This window comes from Nicotiana sylvestris, chromosome 9 (assembly GCF_000393655.2).
Source record: "Nicotiana sylvestris chromosome 9, ASM39365v2, whole genome shotgun sequence".
NCBI lineage: Eukaryota > Viridiplantae > Streptophyta > Magnoliopsida > Solanales > Solanaceae > Nicotiana > Nicotiana sylvestris.
The window spans coordinates 118,278,804-118,303,399 of NC_091065.1; the positions used below are offsets into that span (position 1 = coordinate 118,278,804).

General features: G+C 36.5%; 1 protein-coding gene and 1 long non-coding RNA gene across 12 annotated transcripts; one reads left to right on the forward strand and one right to left on the reverse strand.

Annotated features, from left to right (window-relative positions):
* Positions 1-1,392: 1,392 nt before the first annotated feature.
* LOC104214472 (uncharacterized) lies at positions 1,393-22,720 on the forward strand. 10 transcript variants are annotated; one of them, XM_070155791.1, is made up of 9 exons: positions 1,394-1,677; positions 15,211-15,507; positions 15,602-15,683; positions 15,763-16,987; positions 20,304-20,347; positions 20,514-20,557; positions 20,694-20,832; positions 22,159-22,271; positions 22,389-22,569. In XM_070155791.1, exons 4-7 carry the CDS (start codon positions 16,903-16,905, stop codon positions 20,761-20,763), a joined length of 243 nt encoding a protein of 80 aa, XP_070011892.1. In that variant the 5' UTR covers positions 1,394-1,677; positions 15,211-15,507; positions 15,602-15,683; positions 15,763-16,902; the 3' UTR covers positions 20,764-20,832; positions 22,159-22,271; positions 22,389-22,569. The 10 variants fall into 10 exon arrangements, 6 of the variants coding, with proteins under 6 accessions (XP_070011893.1, XP_070011892.1, XP_070011891.1 ...); XM_070155792.1 differs by having other exon boundaries at positions 1,393-1,677; positions 20,313-20,347; positions 22,159-22,569; XM_070155790.1 differs by having other exon boundaries at positions 22,159-22,569.
* LOC138876830 (uncharacterized) lies at positions 19,820-24,220 on the reverse strand. Of its 2 annotated transcripts, XR_011402094.1 has the most exons (3): positions 23,978-24,179; positions 23,411-23,472; positions 19,820-20,391 (listed from the first exon to the last, which is right to left on the reverse strand). It is a non-coding gene; the product is annotated as an uncharacterized lncRNA (long non-coding RNA). The 2 variants fall into 2 exon arrangements; XR_011402093.1 differs by lacking the exons at positions 19,820-20,391; positions 23,411-23,472 and adding an exon at positions 22,575-22,802 and having other exon boundaries at positions 23,978-24,220.
* Positions 24,221-24,596: the final 376 nt, after the last annotated feature.

Below are 24,596 nucleotides of genomic sequence, written 5' to 3' on the forward strand. Positions count from 1 at the left end.
ACTTTGTTTGACTCACCGAGTACTCCGGATGTGTGCTGACCCCGAGTTTACCCGTATACATTTTAAAATTAAGAAATGAATATCTTCTCAATTTTGATTACTTTTCATTCATTTAATCATTTAGCTGATTCTTATTTGAGTCTCCTTGTAAGGAACTTCTGATCGTTTCTTGCATTTTCTTTTTGGTTTCTCTTCGGTCATTGATAATCTGAGGGGTTGGCACTTGCTGGGTAGCTGGGAAGGTAGGTGCAAGAAAATGATTTATTTGCAATAAGGTATTTACACCAGACAAATAAACGTATACATGGCACATATCTCACAAACATACTTATCACTAAATTATAATTAAGTTATATATTTTCTCATATTAATTTATCACCTAACCATAGTAATTTTTACTGTAGGTGCAATAAGTAGCGGACCCAAAATTTTCCACAAGCTGGTTCAATAAATGATGACGATAGCTAATAGTATAAGCGTTGTCGATTATGACAAGCCATGATTCGATAACTTTTTTCTTTTTGTTCTTAACAAAATCTCAAAATGAATCCATTTTAAAGTTGGCACTCTAAAATTTTGACAAAGTTAAAAATATTTTTAAAAAGGTACAACAAATTTCTCTACTTTCTATTTAATTTAACAAAAATTTATTAACCCTAAGATATTTAAATATTCTGTTATTACTAAGAAGTTGTTATTTGCAGAAAAAAATAGAATTAAATTGCTAAACCAATAACTAGTGAGAAAAGATACACCAAAGCAGAATATTTAGTATAAAACAATTAAGAATTAATAATTAAATTAAACTAACAGAGTATAAATGATTTTAATATATATACTTGCATGTTTAAAAAAATTAAGAAAGAAATAACCAAAATTCACTTTGTAGATAGTTTTTTTTTTTAAAGCTGATTAAACTTATGAAATCAGTAGTTTTTATTGTATTCAAACAAAGAAAATAAAGTGAACAGAAAAATGACTAGAAATGACATGAGAGTAATATTCTACTATATTAAAAGTGGGAGTGAAGCAGCTGAGGCAGACATCACTTCGTCGACATGCCAGCTTATATCAGAAGTGGGAGTGAAGCACCTGAGGCAGATATCACTTCGTCGACATGCCAGCTTATATCAGAAGTGGGAGTGAAGCACCTGAGGCAGACATCACTTCGCCGACATGCCAGCTTAGGCTGCTATATTTTTGCCACTATTTTTCTATTTTATTACGTTGAATGCCATAAGTGACTTTTAGAAAATAAAGGAAACTTCGTGGGCATTAAAAGGGCCAGTTATATAGGTAAATAAATGTGTGGGCTTTGCCTCTGTTGCTGAGTCAGTGTATTAACAGCAGAGCACGTGCACTTTTCCCTTTGACAGCTGGAGGTTATTTTGGTGCTAATCTATCTGAAAATTTGCCTTTATCTTTTGCCTTTTCTGGTCACTTTTCGTTTGGAATTAGCTACATTCTTCCTACTGCTTTCCTCACCACCTGTTACCAAAAATTCCTTCTGCTTTATTCATAATCTATCACCAAACGTTCTCCAGTAACACAATCGATGTTTGCAGTGCTTATTGGTTTGAAAAGCTCTTCTCTTTTCCCCTGGTTTAACTCTTGATCCATTTACCCTCTAATATTCTCAAGTATTGTTGGGTTTCTATTGTTTCCTCCGCGATTCAGGTAAATTACATATTTGTGTGTTTGTCGAAGCTAAATTTTCAGTCTTTAGGCTGTAAAACGAACATAAAATTGGCAAGAAAAAATCCAACCTTTGGTTTTGTGTTTCTACAATTTCTGTTTGTTCCTTCTCCATTGTGTTATCAAAGCAAAACTTCAGTCTTTATAGAAGCACAAAATGGGGATATAACACCTGAGATCATCTTTCAACTTTTGTTTTCAATTGTCGCTTTGCATTTAAAATTCTTTTCTGCTGTTGCAATTTTAACTTTACATGAAGAAGTAAAATCTTGTTAACAATATGTAGCTGTATTTAATTCTATCCCTACAGTTGCAAGGTAATTACTTGGTTAAAACAACTATTTCTTTTAATATACGATGTTATGTCTATTATGGAGATTTTGATCAACGCTTTCAAATCGATTAAAAGCTACAACAGAATAGATAATCTATCTTGAGCATGCTTAGTAGCTATATTAGCAGATACTACGCTGCTGCTTTGATATGATGAAAAGAGGAGAACCAAATTTTTGTTGCTGCTATTTAATATATTAATTGTGAAATTCATTAACTTCTCAAAATCATGTTGTCCGCTGCATTTGGGATCAAGTTTTCGGCTGCCTTGGGTTGATATCAGTGTTTTGGAAAGCGTTAAGCGCAAAAAAGCGACGAGGCCTAGCTTCACAGAAGCGAGAAACACGAAGCGAAGCGCGCGCTTTTTTCATGTGAAGCGCAATTTAACACGTAAATAAAAAATAAAATAGGCATAGATAAATGGCTAAAAACTCATTAAAATAACATATTAAGCAAATGGCTTGATGCCATTGAATAATCAAATTAAATTTACTACAATCAACAACCCAAAAAAAAATAACAATTAATTCACTGATAAATTGCATAAAACAGAAAACAAGCATAAATTGCAGAAAACAGAGCATACAACAGCATAAAATAGAGCACTTTTAATAACAGAAGAAGAAGAAGTCATTTAGGACACAAAATGAGCGCTTAAACAGTGAAAAAAATTGAAAGAAGAAGAAGAAGAAGTGGTCGTCGCTGGAGTTCGCTGGAGAAGAAGTCGCGTATGTTTGTTTGTTCACAGATGGTTTATTTGCCAAATTTTTTTTAAAAAACCCTAGCTGATGCCTTCTGCTCGCTTAATGTCACGACCCCAACCCCCGTTCATGATGGCACCCAACACACTGCTAGGCAAGCCCGACCATTCAATAACATTATCCCAAATTTTTATTCAGATTATAGATAAACATCACAGAGAATTTACTAAGTCATTACATTCAAGTGTATAATTAATAATAAAATATGCGAGAAGTTCAATCAAAATACCACACCATAGCCCAATAGAATCCGGTGTCACGAATATGAGCGTCTAATACAGAATATCCACCTATTACAAGTTTGTCTAGGAAAAATACGGAATAAAAGATAGAGATAGAGGGGAGAGATCAAGGCTGCGAATGCCATGCAGCTACCTCAATACTCCCGGATACTGCATGCTCAGCTAAACAATTCCTCACTTAGCCTGTGGTGTACCTGGATCTGCACGCAAGGTGCAGGGAGTAATGTGAGTACTCCGACCCAGTGAGTAATAAATATAAATAAAGGCTGAGAATAAGAAATCATGGAAAAATACAAAGTAAACTATAACTGGCAGTTTAGACCAACAAATAGTGAAGCAACAAGTCAATTAAATCAGAGTACCAAATACTGAGAGAAGTATAACCGATAAAAACAAATGCATGAGTGCAATGCAATGCAATGCATATAATGGTACACTCTAGTACCCACTGTGGCGTGCAGCCCGAGCCATCCATTTATTTATCGTCGACGGCGCTCACTAGGGGTGTGTGCAGACTCCGGAGGGGCTCCAACAGCCCAAGCGCAATATCAAGCCATCTCGTGACATCAAATCTAGGCCCTCGGCCTCATATCAATCTCAGCATAATCACCCAGGCTCTCAGCCTCAATATCAATGTAATCAACCAGGCTCTCGACCTCAATATCAATGTAATCAACCAGGCTCTCGGCCTCAATATCAATATAACACTGTTGCGGCGCACAACCCGATCCATGCTCAGTCCAGAAATCATCATAAGCCCCTTGGGCATTTGTAAAACAGTAGTTTTTAGCCCGAAATATCATTTAGAAATATCATTTAAGTTTTCAAATCTTAGAAAGATGGCTGAGTTTGCAAAACAGTATTTAAAACCTTGGACTGAGGTCAAATGATATGCAAAATATGCGAAAGCAGTGATATCAATCCCTGAAGGATTCAAATAATTGGCAAGAAGCCCAAATGTAACAATTAAATCCAAGTAAGGATGATTCTCAATTTAGTTCAAGTAGAAAACACGGTAAAAACATCTCTCGGGACGGACCAAGTCACAATCCCCAACGGTGCTCTACCCCACACCCGTTATCCGGCGTGCAAGTCACCTCAATATAGCGTTACGATGTGAAATTCCGGGGTTTCAAACCCTCAGGACATCATTTACATCAATTACTCACCTCGAACCGGCTAATTCTCTAGCTCGCGATGCCTTTGCCCCTTATTGATCTCTGAATGCCTCGAATCTAGCCATAACGATTCAATTCAGTTAATAAAAATTATAGAAATTAATTCCATATGGAATTCTACATTTTCCATCAAAAATCCGAAATTACACTCAAAATTCGCTCGTGGGGCCCACATCTTGGAATACGACAAAAGTCACGGAATATGAACCCCCATCCAACCATGAGTCCAACCATACAAATTTTACCAAAATCCGACATCGGATTGGCTTTCAAATCTTAAAAATTCATCTTTAGGGAATTTTAGAAAATCATCCATTTCTCTTCAAATATCATTAATCTAAAGCCAAAAATGAAGATTTAGTCATGGAATATAATCACAAGAGAGTCAAGAACACTTACCCCAAGAATTCCCATAACTTCTCGCTCAAAATTGCCCAGAATCCGAGCTTGAAAGTCCAAAAAATGAAAGAAAGTCGGACTACTCTTTCTCTACACTGTCCAGAATTTTCGGCTATTGTTCACGCGTGTTACTGTACATGGTACTGTTCACAGGGTACTATTTCTGCAATTTTCTCCAATTTTACTAAGTCCGAAATCACTCCGAGACACTTCCGAAACACTCTCGAACCCTCGGGGCTCCTAAACAAACACATACACTAACTCAACAACATCCTACGAACTTAACTGTGCGATCAAATTGCCAAAATAATGTCAGATACCACGAATTAAGCTTTAAAATCCAAGAATTCTTTCAAATTTCATAAAACATCAAATTTTCCATTTTGAGTCCGAAACACGTCAAACGACGTCCGTTTTCAACCAAACATTACAGAAAGTGCTTAAACCATATATAAGACCTGTGCCGGGCGCCGAAACCAAAATACGGGCCCGATACTATCACTTTCTAATCAAATTTCATTTCCATTTTCCTTAAATATTTTCAGAAAGCAATTTTACTCAAAAATTCATTTCTTGGGTCTGGGACCTCGGAATTCGATGATTCTTGTTCCTATGAGTCACAAATAATAATACAAACATAGCCCTTCAGTCGAAACTAAATTCGGAGCTCATTTGCTCAGTTCAATACCCATTCGTTAAACAATTAACTCATGTTTCTTGTCAAAAACCAAATCGCGACTTGATGAAATTAGACCAAACTTTCCAGATCACTCCTATAATTCATTATTTAAATTCTGGAAATCTCGAAATAAAATTTCGATCTCTAGAACTAAAAATGGACCTTTGGATCATTACATGCTTCTGCTCAAACGGCAAAAATCTTCCAAAAACTCTTCCAAAACTTATCCGAGCCTCATGGGACCCCGACCAAACATGCCAACATAATTCATAATATTATTCAAACATCTTCCAATCATCAGAACACCTCAAACAACATCAAATTACCCAAAACTCATCAAATTCAAGCCTAATTTTCTAAAAACTTCCGAAATACACTTTCGATCAAAAACCCGACCAAACCACGTCCGAATGACCTGAAATTTTGCACACATATCTCAAATCACCTAACGAAGCTACAGCAACTCTCGGAATTCCATTCCTACTCTCGGATCAAAATCTCACCTATCAACCGGAATTCGCCAAAATACTAACTTCGCCAATTCAAGCCTAATTCTACACCGGACCTCCAAAATTACTTCTGATCACACTCCTAAGTCACAAATCATCCCCTGAAGCTCACCGAATCATCGAGATTCAAATCCGAGCCCTCTAACACATAAGTCAACGTCTGGTTGACTTTTCCAAAACAAACCTTCCTTAAAGAGACTAAGTGTCTCATTTCCTACTAAAACCAATCCAAATCAACTCGTTCACACCCGACACTGATAATGAAACATAAAGAAATAGGAAATGGAGAAAACAGAGCGGTAACTCACGAGACGACGGGTCGGGTCGTCACATCCTCCCCAACTTAAACAAACGCTCGTCCTCGAGCGTACCCAGAGTTGTACTAGAAGCCAACCAATAGCTGAACGACTTTACCAAATATATACCCGTTGATGATCCCACACTACCCTATCTCGCATAGGTCCGATAACACAACATAGCTGAAATTTCACAATCCATCTAGTCCATAAACCATAGAACCACATTGCACCTTCCGAAATCATACACAAGATTAGAACTTCATATCCATACTCAGAATAAGCCCGAACCAGCTGTAATAACCCATATCTGCAACATCAGGTGCAATTATCTGATATACCACATAACTCAAACACTCGAAATGATAATTTCTATTCACAGTAGCTGCACATAATAATCGAATATCGATAGGAAATCTCTTAACAACTAAAGCCTCATTCCAACACTTTCACATACTGCCAATGATAAAGGAAACACGCAATAAATCATAACCATTTCCTATGTCAACCATTCATGAAGTCATTTCTCTCCTGGTAATTACCATAGCAAATTTTGAACCGAACCTCAATATTTACCCATCACACATACTGAAATCGAATCCGTTCGCATTCATTAATGATTTCAACGATCTCTTCTGACCAAACACACTACTCAGGTGACATGACACATCAATACATGCCTAAGCCACAACTTGCATAATACGTGCACCAATAAGAAACGGTCCGAACATACTCAATTCATGAAAATGACTCAACTGAGAGAGTTGTACCTCAAACTCACCAGTACTGCCACAACACAAGGCTGAGACCTTGTCTCACATCATAGAAACAGGACACACAAATTTGACCCGCAATGTCATGTTTCCACACAGCTTTGCTGCAACGCGCGTTCCTATCCAAATACTACTCCATAGGAAACACCTCAAGTCATTATGCTTGAAATCGACAACCATGCTCAATTGATGTCTGGAGCCAAAGCAAATCATTACACCCATGGTGAAACAAATAACACACACCACGCAAATTTGATAGAACATAACTGGTACGTTATTCACCGAGCAACACCCAATTACTCATCCCGCTCGACTTCCACTACTACAACTTCTATCGGAGCCAGACGATCCGGTGCCCAGCACCAAATTAATACCGAAATCAACAACCTCGCCCGGCGACATGCCTAGCCATATGAAACTCATCTGAAAAGTCCCCCAACACCGGAACTGAATTAATGATAGCAACCTTTGCACTGACATCCATCACGAATGCCCAATTAAGAAAGCAATCCTTCCCAACCGTCCGCTGGTCCTTTGAAATATAAACCACTCTGCTAGAACATAATCCAATGCACTTCATCACTCAACCCGTGGCATTTTCGGTATTGCCCGTAGCGCAATAGTTCAGAATCACTCAACACTAAGACAACCAGTCTGAATTCCGACATCACATCCAAAATCTAACATACCAGCAAACAAAGATCCACTCGAGCCTCCAAATCCCGATTGCCGCTAAACGGTGCCGAATACATACGATCCACCACCACAGCCTAGCCTGTACATGAGAACTCCCATTCTCCAACTCCATATGGCACACAAATCATCATACCTGATTCCAGTTTCCACCGTGCGAATACATGCACACCTTTGATACCCAATCATTCCACGACAGATACTCAAAATTTCCCATTGCTACCAAGCAAACCCGAATACCACCAGTGGACCCACCAAGAACATGTCGCAATACTACCGAAATATCATCAGTTTAATCACATTACCTTTTTCTGAGACATATACTCTCATCAAATCACTTCCAATTAGCAATACCATTTCCTTAATCATCTGAAGATCATTCACCCTAATCATCTGAAGCTCATTTCTCTAATCACCTAAAGCTGCCCGTACCGCCTAAGAATGTTATGAATTTCCATTCAAAACTGAACTGTAACCTTACACACGCAAATCTCAACCCTTCAGTACATATCACATATGCCATACCATCCTAAGGTAACATGAGGACTTCACCTTCTTTCCGAACCATGAACGTTTACGTACTCAACTAGTCCAGAACTTCCATTGATCCCATCTAGAAGAAAAATCATTACACATTCCATGCTCTGCATGACATACATAGGTCTTGTTCATATTCTTACAATACCGATACGACGGTTGAGATCTATATAAATTCATAACACCGCCGAATCAACAATTCATTGGGTCTATACTTCTGGCAAGAACTATCACCTCATTATGAACCAAACAATGGTCTTAGCCCCTTAATTTACTTCATATACTCAGATTGCACTGATCTCGAATTCAATGATCTCGTCTCACCCATTACGAATTGCTCAGGCAATAAGCCACCCCAGACATAATCAAAAGCCGCATATGATGCCCTAATATTCCAATAGGCTACCAATTCGGACGCGATACAAAAAAGAAAACGAACTCTGGAAGGAATTACCAATCCCACGCACTAATACGGACTTTCCTTAGAAAACAGGAAGCAAGGCATACAAAATAGCATGTAGAAAACTATACTCAACATCACACTGTTGCGGCGTGCAACCCGATCCAGATAACATACCCATGGCGGCGTGCCACCCGATCCACACATAGATCTCACATAAGGAGATGCACATCGAGCCAAATTTGCTCATTACAACAAAATACCGAGTATCGGTCGTAAGCATGCTAAGTGCATAATAATATCTCTGAGGGACATATAGCGTTATAAGCTACAAAACTCAAGCACAACTGAGGTGCGATGTACAGTCTGAATTTCAAGAGCCAAGATGCTCATATAACGTCATTCCTACGCGGATTCTCAACACATAGCAATTTCTCAAGCCGTCTCACAACTCACACGGCGCAATGCATCACTACGCGAAATATTTGACAACGAAACATCAACCTAACTACTCCTCAATGAGGACCGCGTTACTTAAATGCACACATCTGGCCTGATATAGAGCCATTATTCACATTAAATCTATCCACCGACTTCAAGCTGATTCTGATCACACTAAACTAGTTTGATAACCTTTTAAAGGTCCATAATAACTCCCATTTTTTTCATAACACACAAGAACAACCATCACAATCGGAGTAATCCTCCCCAGTTCACAACCCAATATGCCAAGTGCCCTCCAGGCATGAATCTTCAATTTAACGACACCATCACAAACTTCATACTTGGTTTACATCTTTAATCAATCAAGTGATCACATGCCACACTTATATAATCTTCCCATGGAAGACACTCCCACAACCTACCACAACAATATCTGGAGCGTACCTCCAAACCACCGGTCGCACCAACGCTGAAGAGCGATCAAGAATCATTAACCAGGACGCAAAACTCTCTTTACAAAACACCGATCTTAGGTCACACTGAAGACAATACCAACTTACAGTAAACATCGAAACTTATCTCCTGCTCATCCGAGCTCATGACATCTTGTCAAAAAATTTCCTTCACTCGTGCCATTCTCGGCCCAATTTCCACAACCAGAACTGATTCACCAGCATGCATCAAATCGGAACTAACATAGTACATAACCGCACAATCCGCTAACCAATAGCAAGCTCCCCAACTTAGCTCGAAGCCATAGATCACAACACACTATACTCATAAACGCATGTACTCTATTGTTGCCTCAATACCATAGTGAGGTTAAACTCAAATCCTCTGTAAGCTTGTGTAAACACATTTCATCTAGTACTTCAACTCTTTGGCAATCTCGCAACAGTTAAACTCACTCTCTTAAGTGAACCAAAAATTTCAAACTTCAACACTTACAATTCATTTGCACATGAGATCTTCTGTCATTCACATGAGGATCACACCGCCTCAGCACACTTCACGGGAGATAACCCACCTGCTTCGCCTCAATATAACATTTTCGTATACCTTCCACCGCCATAAGCATTATGCAGTCACTTGATCTTCCTGAGTCTGTACTTATACCGCAACATGAAATTTACTTCACTCCCAACTAGGAGTCATGAAAAGATTCTTCAAACGCCCATAACTCAGGCTATAACTTGAATCAAGATAGACTTCAAGCTTCTACTAATTCTTCCATCATTCAACAGACCCCTTCTCGTCGCTTCCAATTCATATGGATACGCCTCGTAGTACTAACATACTCCTCACATAGCCACAGCCGTCATTTCCACTAACGGGGACACTACCGAACATATAAGTTCAAAAACACTTGTTTACACAATCAGCACCTCGGCGCTCCAGCCATAGGCAAAGATCCAACCTCAAGTCCTTCAGACTGGCCCACCATAAACTCACAGAGATTACACCTCGCCCCTCGATCGGGGAATCACAAGCCATCGAGGCACATCTGATACTGAGCGTCCATGCGCGCATACGAACGCGTGGAGGGAATTTCAAAAGTTTCTTTTCAAGATGAATCAAGGACGCACGATAAGAATTCAAGAATGTGAAGTTTTCCTAAAAGTTCTGCAGCCTCTCGAGGATAAATACAGACGTCTCCGTACCGATCCGTGAGACTCTACTAAACCGACTCATAACTCGCGAGACCAATTAACCTAGGCTCTCATACCAACTTGTCACGCCCCCAACCCCGGTCATGATGGCGCCCAACACACTGCTAGGCAAGCCCGACCATTCAACAACATTATCCCAAATTCTTATTCAGATTATAGATAAATATCACAGAGAATTTACTAAGTCATTACATTTAAGTGTATAATTAATAAAAAAATCTGCGGAAATTCAATTAAAATACCACACCATAGCCCAATAGAATCTGGTGTCACGAATATGAGCCTCTAATACAGAATATCCACCTATTACAAGTCTGTCTAGGAAAAATACAGAATAAAAGATAGAGATAGAGGGGAGAGATCAAGGCTGCGAATGCCATGCAGCTACCTCAATACTCCCGGATACTGCCTGCTTAGCTAAACAATTCCTCACTTAGCCTGTGGTGTACCTGGATCTGCACGCAAGGTGCAGGGAGTAATGTGAGTACTCCGACCCAGTGAGTAATAAACATAAATAAAGGCTGAGAATAAGAAATCATGGAAAAATACAAAGTAAACTATAACTGGCAGTTTAGAACAACAAATAGTGAAGCAACAAGTCAATTAAATTAGAATACCAAGTACTGAGACAGGTATAACCGATAAAAACAAATGCATGAGTGCAATGCAATGCATATGATGGTACACTCTAGTACCTACTGCGGTGTGCAGCCCGAGCCATCCATTTATTTATCGCCGACGGCGCTCATTGGGGGTGTGTGCAGACTCCGGAGGGGCTCCTACAGCCCAAGCGCAATATAAAGCCATCTCGTGGTATCAAATCTAGGCCCTCGGCATCATATCAATCTCAGTATAATCACCCAGGCTCTCGGCCTCAATATCAATGTAATCAACCAGGCTCTCGGCCTCAATATCAATATAACACTGCTGCGGCGCACAGCCCGATCCATGCTTAGTCCAGAAATCATCATAAGCCCCTTGGGCATTTGTAAAACAGTAGTTCTCAGCCCGAAATATCATTTAGAAATATCATTTAAGTTTTCAAATCTTAGAAAGATGGCTGAGTTTGCAAAACAGTATTTAAAACCTTGGACTGAGGTCAAATGATATGCAAAATATGCGAAAGCAGTGATATCAATCCCTGAAGGATTCAAATAATTGGCAAGAAGCCCAAATGTAACAATTAAATCCAAGTAAGGATGATTCTCAATTTAGTTCAAGTAGAAAACACGGTAAAAACATCTCTCGGGATGGACCAAGTCACAATCCCCAACGGTGCTCTACCCCACGCCCGTTATCCGGCGTGCAAGTCACCTCAATATAGCGTTACGATGTGAAATTCCGGGGTTTCAAACCCTCAGGACATCATTTACTTCAATTACTCACCTTGAACCGGCTAATTCTCTAGTTCGCGATGCCTTTGCCCCTTATTGATCTCTGAATGCCTCGAATCTAGCCATAACGATTCAATTCAGTTAATAAAAATTATAGGAATTAATTTCATATAGAATTCTACATTTTCCATCAAAAATCCGAAATTACACTCAAAATTCACTCGTGGGGCCCACGTCTCGGAATACGACAAAAGTCACGGAATATGAACCCCCATCCAACCACGAGTCCAACCATACAAATTTTACCAAAATCCGACATCGGATTGGCTTTCAAATCTTAAAAATTCATCTTTAGAGAATTTTAGAAAATCATCCATTTCTATTCAAATATCATTAATCTAAAGCCAAAAATGAAGATTTATCCATGGAATATAATCATAAGAGAGTCAAGAACACTTACCCCAAGAATTCCCATAACTTCTCGCTCAAAATTGCCCAGAATCCGAGCTTGAAAGTCCAAAAAATGAAAGAAAGTCAGATTGCTCTTTCTCTACACTGTCCAGAATTTTCGGCTACTGTTCACGTGCGTTACTGTACACGGTACTGTTCACGGGGGTACTGTACACGGTACTATTCACGGGGTACTATTTCTACAATTTTCTCCAATTTTACTAAGTCCGAAATCACTCCGAGACACTTCCGAAACACTCCGGAGCCCTCGGGGCTCCTAACCAAACACATACACTAACTCAACAACACCCTACGAACTTAACCGTGCGATCAAATTGCCAAAATACCGTCATATACCACGAATTAAGCTTTAAAATCCAAGAATTCTTTCAAATTTCATAAAACATCAAATTTTCCATTTTGAGTCCGAACACGTCAAACGACGTCCGTTTTCAACCAAACTTTACAGAATGTGCTTAAACCATATATAAGACCTGTACCGGGCGCCGAAACCAAAATACGGGCCTGATACCATCACTTTCTAATCAAATTTTATTTTCATTTTCCTTAAATATTTTTAGAAAGCAATTTTACTCAAAAATTCATTTCTCGGGCCTGGGACCTCGGAATTCGATGATTCTTGTTCCTATAAGTCACAAATAATAATACGAACATAGCCCTTCAGTCGAAACTAAATTCGGAGCTCATTTGCTCAGTTCAATACCCATTTCGCTCGTTAAACAATTAACTCATGTTTCGTGTCAAAAACCCAATCGCGACTTGATGAAATTAGACCAAACTTTCCAGATCACTCCTATAATTCATTATTTAAATTCTGGAAATCTCGAAATAAAATTTTGATCTCTAGAACTAAAAATGGACCTTTGGATCATTACATGCTTATGCTCAAACAAAAAAAATCTTCCAAAACTTATCCGAGCCTCATGGGACCCCGACCAAACATGCCAACATAATTCATAACATTATTCAAACCTCTTCCAATCATCAAAACACCTTAAACAACATCAAATTACCCAAAACTCATCGAATTCAAGCCTAATTTTCTAAAAACTTCCGAAATATACTTTCGATCAAAAACCCGACCAAACCACGTCCGAATGACCTGAAATTTTGCACACGTATCCCTAATCACCTAAGGAAGCTACAGCAACTCTCGGAATTCCATTCCGACTCTCGGATCAAAATCTCACCTATCAACCGGAATTCGCCAAAAATACTAACTTCGCCAATTCAAGCCTAATTCTACACCGGACCTCCAAAATTACTTCTGATCACACTCCTAAGTTACAAATCATCCCCCGAAGCTAAACGAATCATCGGGATTCAAATCCGAGCCCTCTAACACATAAGTCAACGTCCGGTTGACTTTTCCAAAACAAACCTTCCTTAAAGAGACTAAGTGTCTCATTTCCTACTAAAACCAATCCAAATCAACTCATTCACACCCAACAATGATAATGAAGCATAAATAAATAGGAAATGGGGAAAACGGGGCGGTAACTCACGAGACGACGGGTCGGGTCGTCACACTTAAGCACGCTTTTTCTCGCTTTTTCTATCGTCTCGCTTCTCGCTTAAGCAAGAAAAGCGCACGCTTTTTGAATGTGAGTCGCCTTTTTAGCAGAAAAGCGCTAACCCTGTGCCTCGCCTCGCTTCATCGCTTAAAGCGAGAAGCGAGCGCTTTTAATAACACTGGTTGATATATCTACTATTTCATATTTTTTGGGATAGAACAACATTGTAAATAGAGTGATATAGTAGTATTTGTAGCTAGGTAGATAGTCAAGAGAAAAATATCTTTGTAATTGGAATGAGTAACATCAACTGTGGAATAGTTAACATACGCGTCTAAATAGGATATTTTTTATCCAATAAGTTAAGCAAAATTTTCTTCGCTTATATTGTGAACATAATAATTTCTGGTTGACCATGTTCCCAGAAAAAAGATACTTCTGCGGCAACATTCGAACATTCACTGCGTTGGATATGGAAGGTCCATGTAGAGCTTTCTACTTGATTTGATGTACCTTTCAACACATTGAGATCTCAGCTTCTGTCAAAAGATTCTACTTCTTATTTCAATCTGCTTACTTTTGTGTGATGTCTCAGAAATTAACATAGAAATACGTTGTTCTACAACCAATATAATATCTAATATGTTTGTTAGAAAACTAATACTTCTTTAACACTGTTCCTATCAATCAAAATTCTATATGTAACTGGTGAAATTTGATGGTTCATTTTTGAATCTTCTGCTATCTACTTAAGTTCTTGTCATGGATGATAACGTTAGTAATTTGTAAGTATTAGTGGTGGTGATCATAAGTGCAATTTATTAGAATGAAGTGAAAAGTAGTAGTACTTGTTAAAAGTAGGACCTCTTGCTAATTTCTTGATGTAACATTGAACTCTGCAGTTCTTTTGATTTCAAGGAAACTTGTACGCTTTATTTGTTTATCCTTTTGTTCTTGTTTTTAATTAAGCTACCTATTTTTCTTTCATTACATACGTTGCATAAAAATGGGTGTACTTGTTCTATTTATTAAAACTTAGCAACTTCCTGTCTTTTTCATTTATTTGCTTCAGTTGTAGAATTTGCTCAACTCTGCTTCTACTAAAAATATCTACGTTTTACTTTTATTGCCTGCTAATTTTCTTTATTTTATCGTACTTTACATCAACAATTCGTTAGTTTGTTCTGTGTATCGTCTCTGCAATGCATATGGGTGTTCATTGTTATGTAGTGCATACATTTTATTTGTAAGTTTTGGTTTAATTTATGTGAAACTTTCACAGATGAAATTACCAAGATGTCTAGGCTGGGCAAAAACGTGGACTCAATATGCTGAAAACGCCAATGCTCTGCAGAAAGAGGCACCAAAATAAAACAAAGATGCCGTGAAATATATAGGGCGACATCAGCTGATAGAAGAGAATTGAACTTATTGCAGGGACGATCGACATATCTTCATTCTAGAACGCAGAAGCCAATCAGTAGTTCCACTGAAGTATCAATTTCTTATCAATTTAATGGAGAGTTTGTTGAACAAGCAGTTGCTCTAAGAGAAGGCTCATCTTCTATTTTGAGAACAGGTTTGTAAACTAAGATTTTGTTATCCTGAACTGAACTTTGAGACATTAAACATTTACATATTTAATACGTTCATAACACCTTTTTTTGTCTTAGAAAATATCTCCACAGTTCAGGATTCCCCCTATTTCTAATAATGTCAGAGATGTACGTGATAGCTTCTATATTTTTGAAGTTGGTAAGTGTGAAAGTATGGTATTCAAATATGTAGAATGTTTAAACCACCAAACTTATATGTTTGATTCCTTATATCTTAGGGTCCACATCGGGAACATGCGCTGAACAGAATGATATTACTATGCATAACACTGCAAATAGAGGTTTGGTTTCTTATAACTTTAAAGTCATTTTAGTCATTTATTTTTCAAGATTGAAATTTTTTCCCTTTGGTTAACCCCAAAAAACACAGGTCGTAGATCTAAAAAACTGGGTCAGTCGAACACTATTAACTTGCCCAATAGCCCTTATAGACTGAAAACTGTACCGAATTGTAAATTTTGTAGAGTCAAAAGATTTCAATATGAATCGCTGAGATTTTGCTGTGATAATGGATCAGTGAAATTGATTCACTATGGACTACTTGCTCAACTCTTAAATCTTTATTTAGGAAACTCTGAGGAGTCCAAACATTTTCGCACTTATGTTAGATTGTATAATAATATATTTGCATTTACTTCTGTTGGAGTGAATTATGACAGAGATTTAGCAAGAAGAAATTGTGGTATTTATACGCTTAGAGTTCAAAGGAAAATGTATCATTTCATAAATGACCTCCTACCTTCGAGCCAACCAGCCAAAAATATACAGTTGTATTTCTATGATACTGATAATGAACTAGCAAATCGCATGGCATTCTCTGACAAGCTTAACGAATCGGTTATCAGGACTTTGATGGACACATTAAAAGTTAATCCATACTCTATCTTTTTGAAATCTTTAATAGATATCCTAGAATTATCAAAGTTCTACATTACGCTTAAGTCTGACTCTGGTTTAGATCAAAGAACATATAATTTACCAACATCATCTGAAGTAGCAGCAATATGGATAGAAGATGAAAGTAGTTCTAAGATTTCTCTACCACATATTCGAATTTATACACATAGTAATAAAAGCCAATTGGTAAATTATTACTATGGTTGTTATGATCCATTGCAGTATCCATTGCTATTTCCTTATGGACAAAACGGATGGCACTGTGGTATTAAAAAGATTACTCGAATGAATAATACTATTAGCCACAGAACTTATTGTGAAAATGAACAGCTACCAAGTGTACAAAACATGTGTTCAGTTGACATGCTACTTGACATTGAAGCAGAACTTCTGAAAAAAAAGAAACGAAAAAGAAATACTGTCATGCCGTGAATATTATTGTTACAAGCTCTAAATGAGGGATGGCGAAGAAAATGGAGTTTTACATGCTGGAAGAGTATTCCAACAATACCCAGTTGACGAATTCATCAAGCTTGAGACTCAAAGGTTAGATTTCTATTCATTTAATCAAGATTTATTTCGAATTGATGCGCTAGCGGGGATTCTTGATGTTCTAAAACATGGTGAGCGAGAGGCGTGCAACATAGGCAGACAAAGTTTTTTACCGGCAAGTTTTATAGGAGGTCCTAGAGATATGCGCCAACGATATATAGACACTATTGCGTTAATGCAAAATTTTGGGAAACATGATATACTTTTAACAATGACATGTAATTCATCATGGCCAGAGATAGAAGAACATTTATTGGTAACAGATGAGGTACAAAATAGACCCGATTTAATTAGTCGAGTATTTAGAGCTAAGGTAGAGGAGATGAAAACAGATATACTAAAGAGAAATACATTTGGAAAAGTTGCTGCTTTTGTGTACACTATTGAATTTCAAATGCGCGGTCTTCCACATGCTCATTTTCTTATCATACTCAATAATGAATATAAATTGTTAACTCCGGAAGCTTATAATAAATTTGTTTGTGCTGAACTGCCCGAATCTGATAAGAATGACTAGCTGTATTCACTTGTTACTAAACATATGATGCATGGACCTTGTGGTAGCTTAAATCCTAAATGTCCTTGTATGAAGAACAGAGAATATTGTAAGTTCAAATATCCAAAAGAATTTACTGATCATACATATAAGGGGGAAAATGATACCCAATTTATAGAAGGCGAAATAACGGTAAATTTGCAAATATTAGAAACCAATTTCTTGACAATTCATGGGTTGTTCCTTACAATCCATATCTATTGAGCAAATTTAACTGCCATATTAATGTCGAAGTTTGTTCTGATATTAAAGTTGTTAAATACCTTTATAAATATATTTGTAAGGGACATGATAAAATTGCCTTTTTCGTCCATGCTGACGATCCAAATATTGAAATAGGTGAGATCAAAGAATATCAATCTACTAGATGGGTTTCTCCACCGGAGGCAACTTGGCGTTTATTTGGTTTTTCCATTAGCGAAATGACTGCATCTGTTTACCATCTTCAGCTACATCTTGATGGACAACAATTTATCTCTTTTAAAAGCACACAGACCATAAATTCAATTGTGAATAACCCCATGATCAGAAAAACCATGTTGACAGAATTCTTTGTGATGAATAGAGAAAATAAGGATGCAAAGAAGTTAAATTTACTCTACAAGGAATTTTCAAAATATTTTGTATGGTCCAAGCAATATAAAATGTGGACACGTCGAAAGCAAGGTGCTTTTATTGGACGTATAGTCACATGCCATCCAATAGAAGGAGAAAGGTACTATCTTAGATTGTTATTAATGAACATTAGAGGACCAAAATCATACCAACATTTGCTAACCGTAAATGGAGTATGTTGCACTACATTTAGAGAAGCAGCAGAAAAACGAGGCTTATTACAATGTGATAATAACTTAGTTGATTGTATGTTAGAAGCTGTAAGATATCAGATACCTTATAGTTTAAGACGTTTATTTGCTACACTTCTTGTATATTGTAATCCTGCTAACCCGAAAGAACTTTGGAATCAATTTGAAGATTCTATATCCGAAGACTTCAAGATTTTGCCAAACTTAAACTCAAAACAGATTCGTCATATGGCCTTAAACCATATTAATGACATTTTGCATTCAATGGGTCGTGACATAAATGAATTTACACTCACACCAGAAAGAATATTAGCTTCTTCTGCTGCTAGGGAGGCTCAAGATTCTCATTTTGAAAGAAATATAATTGTTAGAGAAGAAGATTTGTTACTAGAAACAAAATTGAACGATGATCAGCGAAAAGCATATGATATAATCCTCGATAGAATATTTAAGAATAAGTGTGGAGCTTTTTTTATTGATGGTCCCGAAGGAACTGGTAAAACATTTTTATATCGCGCATTATTGGCTACTATACGATCAAAAGGATTCGTAGCTCTAGCAACAACAACATTTGGTGTCGCAGCTTCAATTCTTCCCGGAGGATGAACTGCTCACTCCCGTTTTAAATTTCCTGTTGATATTGATGAACATTTCTCATGTAATATCAGTAAGCAAAGTTCACTTGCATCATTGATACAAAATGCCAAACTAATTGTGTGGGACGAAGTATCTATGGCCAAAAAACAATTGATAGAGGCATTTGATTTACTACTGAAAGATCTAATGGATACAAAGACACTCTTTGGTGGAAAAGTTGTCGTCTTTGATGGTGATTTTAGACAAACTCTTCCAGTTGTTCGGAGTGGAAAAAAAAATTTCATACGAGAAAGTTTATTATGTTCTGAAATTTGGAACCAACTCGAAAAATTGCAATTATCAATAAACATGCGGCAAGAACAGATCCTGCTTTCTGCGACTATTTGATGCGAATAGGGAGCGGAAAAGAAAAACTAAATTCTCAAGGTAAGATTGAAATTTCTGATTGTTTCATGTTCCTTTTATAAGCGAAAAAGAATCATTGAATCTGTTATTTAGAATTACCTATCCGGATTTATACACATCTACTTGTGATATGTCTTCGACAAATTCTCGTGTTATTTTAACAACAAAAAATGATTTTGTTGACGAAATAAACGATATGCTCATAACCCAATTTTTTGGTGAATCTAGAACATATGTAGCATTTGATGAAACTATTAAAACGACTGATCAAAGTCAATATGAAGATTTCTTTCATACTTTACACCCAGCTGGCTTACCTCCGTATAAATTAACCGTGAAAATAAATTGTCCCGTTATTTTACTACGAAATTTAAACCCCTGCGAAGGTTTATGTAATGAAACACGACTTATATGTTGTAATTTTGAGAGGCATGTGATAAGCGCAAAAATTGCAAGTGGTGATTCAAAAAACACGAACGTATTTATTCCAAGAATACCGTTGCTGTCTTCACAAGATGAAAAACTACCTATTCCTTTCAAAAGAACACAATTTCCGATTAGATTATGTTTTGCTATGACTATTAATAAAGCTCAAGGTCAAACATTGGATTTTGTTGGAATTTATTTACGAGAGTGTTTTTTCACATGATCAGCTTTGTGTTGCTTTAACGCGAGCAAAAAACTCAGGTGCAGTGAAAATGTTGATCCGACCACCAATAGCTGATAGCAACGATGATCATACAACACAAAATATAGTATATGATGAAATCATTGAAGCGTCCTTGTTGTGAATTGACAGTTATACTATGAGCAGTCATTTGTTTGAGATTTAACCTACAACTGATCAGTATTCTGCAAAAATTTGATCGTCAATGCTTTAAAAGTTAAGTTATTATCATTTAGATGCTTACTGAGATTTCTCTGTATGCTGAATCCTTGCATGGAGATTCTGAAGTTGTAATACTGCTTGGAGAGAGCATCAGCTGTCAGGTAAATGATTTTCCTCTTGAATAGATGCATCTAATACTTGAAATCTTGCAATTATGAAACACGAATACAGAAGGCTCAATAAATATTGATGATGAGACGTTATTCTATTATTTTTTCCTTCACATAAAAAACTGCCTTGTCTGTTCTGTTTGAATTTTTTTGGAAGCCCGAACAGCAAGAGAAGAATGTGAAAGGAGCAGAAGAGAAGTGGTCAGTGACAAACATAAAATAGAAACAACAGGATAAGTGTTTCACATGTCCACGAACACGATATGCTCTATTTTTGTTCCTGCTGAAAGGGGTTAATATATTTTGATATCTAACCTATTAATCATTAATCTATCAGTTTGTTGGAGCGTTGGGGATGTGGCAGCATACGCTCTTTCCTTAGGATTGAAAATATTTGTTGGTGTTGATGAGACACCAGACCGATGAGAATGAGGCTCTACCTTTGATATTTGATATACCAAATAAGGCTATTGCAGGTACTCCCACAAAATTTTATATTGCTTTATGATTATTCTTTTGTTGGTAAGCTTGTGGTTAATAATATTATATTGATAAATAGTTACTTAATTAGTAGTATTTATAATTTTAACTTGGAGCCAAACAACAAGAAGATGGTTAATGGTAACTGCACTGCACTGCATTTATACAACAAAAATGGAATAAGAAAGTCAGATTAAACAGAATTGAGAAAGTGAATTGTCTGTATTACTTTTCTGAGAGTTTCGAAGGAGGTGTAGAGCATTTTAAGACTTTGCGTTCATCATCTGCATCTATTCCTTTCAACATTCACCTCTTTGTTATTTAGTGGAATCTTTTTCTATTAGATTATGGTGAGCTTTACAACATACCAAAGCCATTGGATTCTGTAAAGAGTACAACCATTTGCCTGAAGTCCGAAAGTAAATTATTTTGTTAAATAATTCTGTTACAATCAAGGTCTGTCAGCTATGATTTCCTTATCCTACTGGAGTTGTCTTATTTATAGAGGTACTATTGAAGATGGCGAAGTATACTAGCAAAATATTACATGTCGAGATGACATATAGTATGTCCAAATTACTGATGATAATTTTTTATGACTTGTACTATATATAAAGATGATGACATTTTCGTTATGTTTACTGGCAAAAATATTAAACTTTACTATTAGTGCTAAAATTTACTTCCATTATCAAACTTGAGAGACAAGGCCAGCTAAAAGAAAGAGAACAAGTAATATGCTTCTATTTTCTAGCACGAACTATTTCCAAAGTATGATATGTTAAATTATTTTTTTGCATTAACTATATTGCTTAATGTTTTTCAACTTTTTAATGCTTCGATATCAGAATAGACTTGTGATGGGCCACAATGGTACAATATGCCTCTGAGAAGGGCAAACTAAATGAGATTTTCATATTTCCTAGGTTTACTTAGATATATATCATCTATTCTTTTCTCTGGTAGAAATTACCAATTCAAGTTAAAACTTTTCTTTCACAAAATTATGCTTTCTGCACTCTTTTTAACATTCAAAATATGACATTGAGTTTTACTGAAACATGTGCTTAGGAGATAACTATCTATGGCTGGTTTGGATGTTTCTGCACTTATTCATCACTTGTTTATCTACGACTGTGTGCGCTACATTTTCTGTATGAAATTAGAATGTCTGCAACACTGGAAAGTTCGCTCTGCTTCTGCTGTGGACATACGGCATTGTTGCTCTGACAGTTTCAATGTTGCAACAGTATGCCTCTATTCCTCGGGCAAACTGGAAATTATTTAACTTACACCTTCTTGTATGATTTGTCGTTTTACAGCAAGTTTTTCTACAGCAAAAGGAAGTGGGCCAAAAAGCTCTGGAAATTCCCCTCTCCATTTGCGATACTATCAATATGTATGGTTTTACCGTTAATCTAGGTTACAAAGAATGGTAAGCTAAAGCTAAAACAACGTTTGGCTCATATTTTTTCTTTTAATTAAATATTTTTAGAACATAATAATTAGATCTGCGTTTCCCGCATATATATCTAATCTTGTATCATCTCAGGAGCAGATATTTATTAGAATCTCAGCAAGTCATACGCCTCTAAAGGGAAAGGCCTACAAACAAATGATGGAATAACTAGGAATTACTAATCTATTTCTTTCTTGTGTTACCTTTAAGACTTAGATCAATGTGGCAATGTTTTGTCTCTTCTCTTAATAAACTACTCTTTTTATCTTACGCATCACCTTTGTATAATTAGCTTCTTCTTTTTCTTCTGCAAACAATGAAGTTGTTCAACATTACTCTAGACTAGATAGCTACCTGATGAAATTTCTAATTTCTTAACTATGTAATCTCAGGACAAATATACAAACAGAATTGTCATTCTTGCAGCAGCTTTGCCCTTATTCATTACTACAAACATATTACACTCCAAGTCACCATGCAGATTTAGAGCTGCCACTCTTTTGACTGCTGCACAAATAGAGACCACTGATAGCATCAGCAAAATCATCTGCTAATCTTTTGTGACAAATCAAAATAAGTTTAGACTACAAATTGTTAAAATTATCTAGTAAATTTAGAAGGGGAAGTTGGTTGATTTGAAAGACAATTTGTCTTCGCCTACTGTATCGTATGGTTAATTTGCACACACGCCGTTTCAAATGCAGACAAAATAAAAAATGGAAATATGCACTGTATCTGTATGGATTCGAAACCGGCTATCCATTATGATTTTGAATCCTCTAGACCGAGATTTTGCTTGGCTTAAGTGGGTTCAAATATTATTTCTATGCTCATCTTTTCCATTTTGAATATAATTTAATTATATACACAATATAATTTTTAAACGAAGCGGATTCAATTAAACTCCCTTGGCACCATGTGGGTCCGTCCCTGGGTGCAATATACATAAGTTTTGGTTCTATCCTACAAGCACTTGATATCACGGTTGTAGACGCATTTATACTTTAGGTGGAACATTTTAACTAGATAATACATTTCATTAACCTCGACGATCATCCTCGTGCAATTAGATTCATACAATCCCTATACTAATAAATTTAGTCTGTAGTACTTACAGTTTCATGTTTATAATTCTAGAAGTTTTTTCCTGTCAATCTGTGTTGTGATCTTCAACTTTCTAAAAACAAAAAGAGATAAAATTAAAATCAAACACAAAAAATATTAATAAATGTAACGACAATATGTCTATACTTTAAAGAATAAAAAGTTGAATACTTTTATCTAGTGGTGGGTCCATCCTCCAGGACTCCGAGTAAGGGTTTCAATATTATAAAGAAGTGAACAGTAAAAATTTAATCGAATGAGTTCTTCGAAATTTGTTGAATCTAAATATAATGTCAAACAGATTCATAAAAAAATAAATCTAAATGGGAATTAAACTATCGTCGAAACTCATGCTAACGTTATGTTGGATTAAAACTAATACATCTGTTTGTTTTGAAGTAATTATTTTCCATAAGTTTATCAAAGCAAATGCAGTAGAAAACTCAATAATTTACATTATTAAAGTCTACAAATTCAAGAATCAAGAAACAACTAACAAGAGTCATTAACCTAAATTAAGAATCAACAATAAAACACTAATAAAATTCTGAAAAAGTTAGAAAGAACAAGGACTTTACCGGGGATGCCAATACCATGACAGAAGAATAGCAAGCAGCGGCAGCGAGGCAGACAGATCGAAGAGAGAGAGAGGGAGTGGAGTAAGGCAACGAAGAGAGAGAGAGATTTAGGAATTTTTTTTAACCCAAAATCAGTCACTTTTTTTGGGGAAAACATATTAAAAGAGACGAAGAGAAACGACATCGTTTCGTTTAAAATTTAAAAAAACGTCTGATGAAAAAAGAACTAGATTGCAACTGACAGGAATTGAACCAACCTTCTACAAAATCTAAACTCCCTTGACCACTAGCCAAACTTTTGGCTTGTGTAGAGGGGGTTCAACATATTATATCTATACGTAAAAACAAAAATTATCCCTATATAAATAATGTAATTTTCCGACGAAGGAATTCGGCCCTTCCGCCCCCTAAATCCATCCCTGCTTTTACCTGACAGAGGAACAATCTTAAAACTAAATATGATAAATAATGATAACATATACTAATATATAGCGGAGACAACTATAAGAACTTATAAAAGAACTAAAATATTATATAAAATAAAATAAAATAAAAATAACAACCCTTAAAATCTAATGAACTCTTCTAATATAAGCGTTAAAAATTTGTCAAAATATTT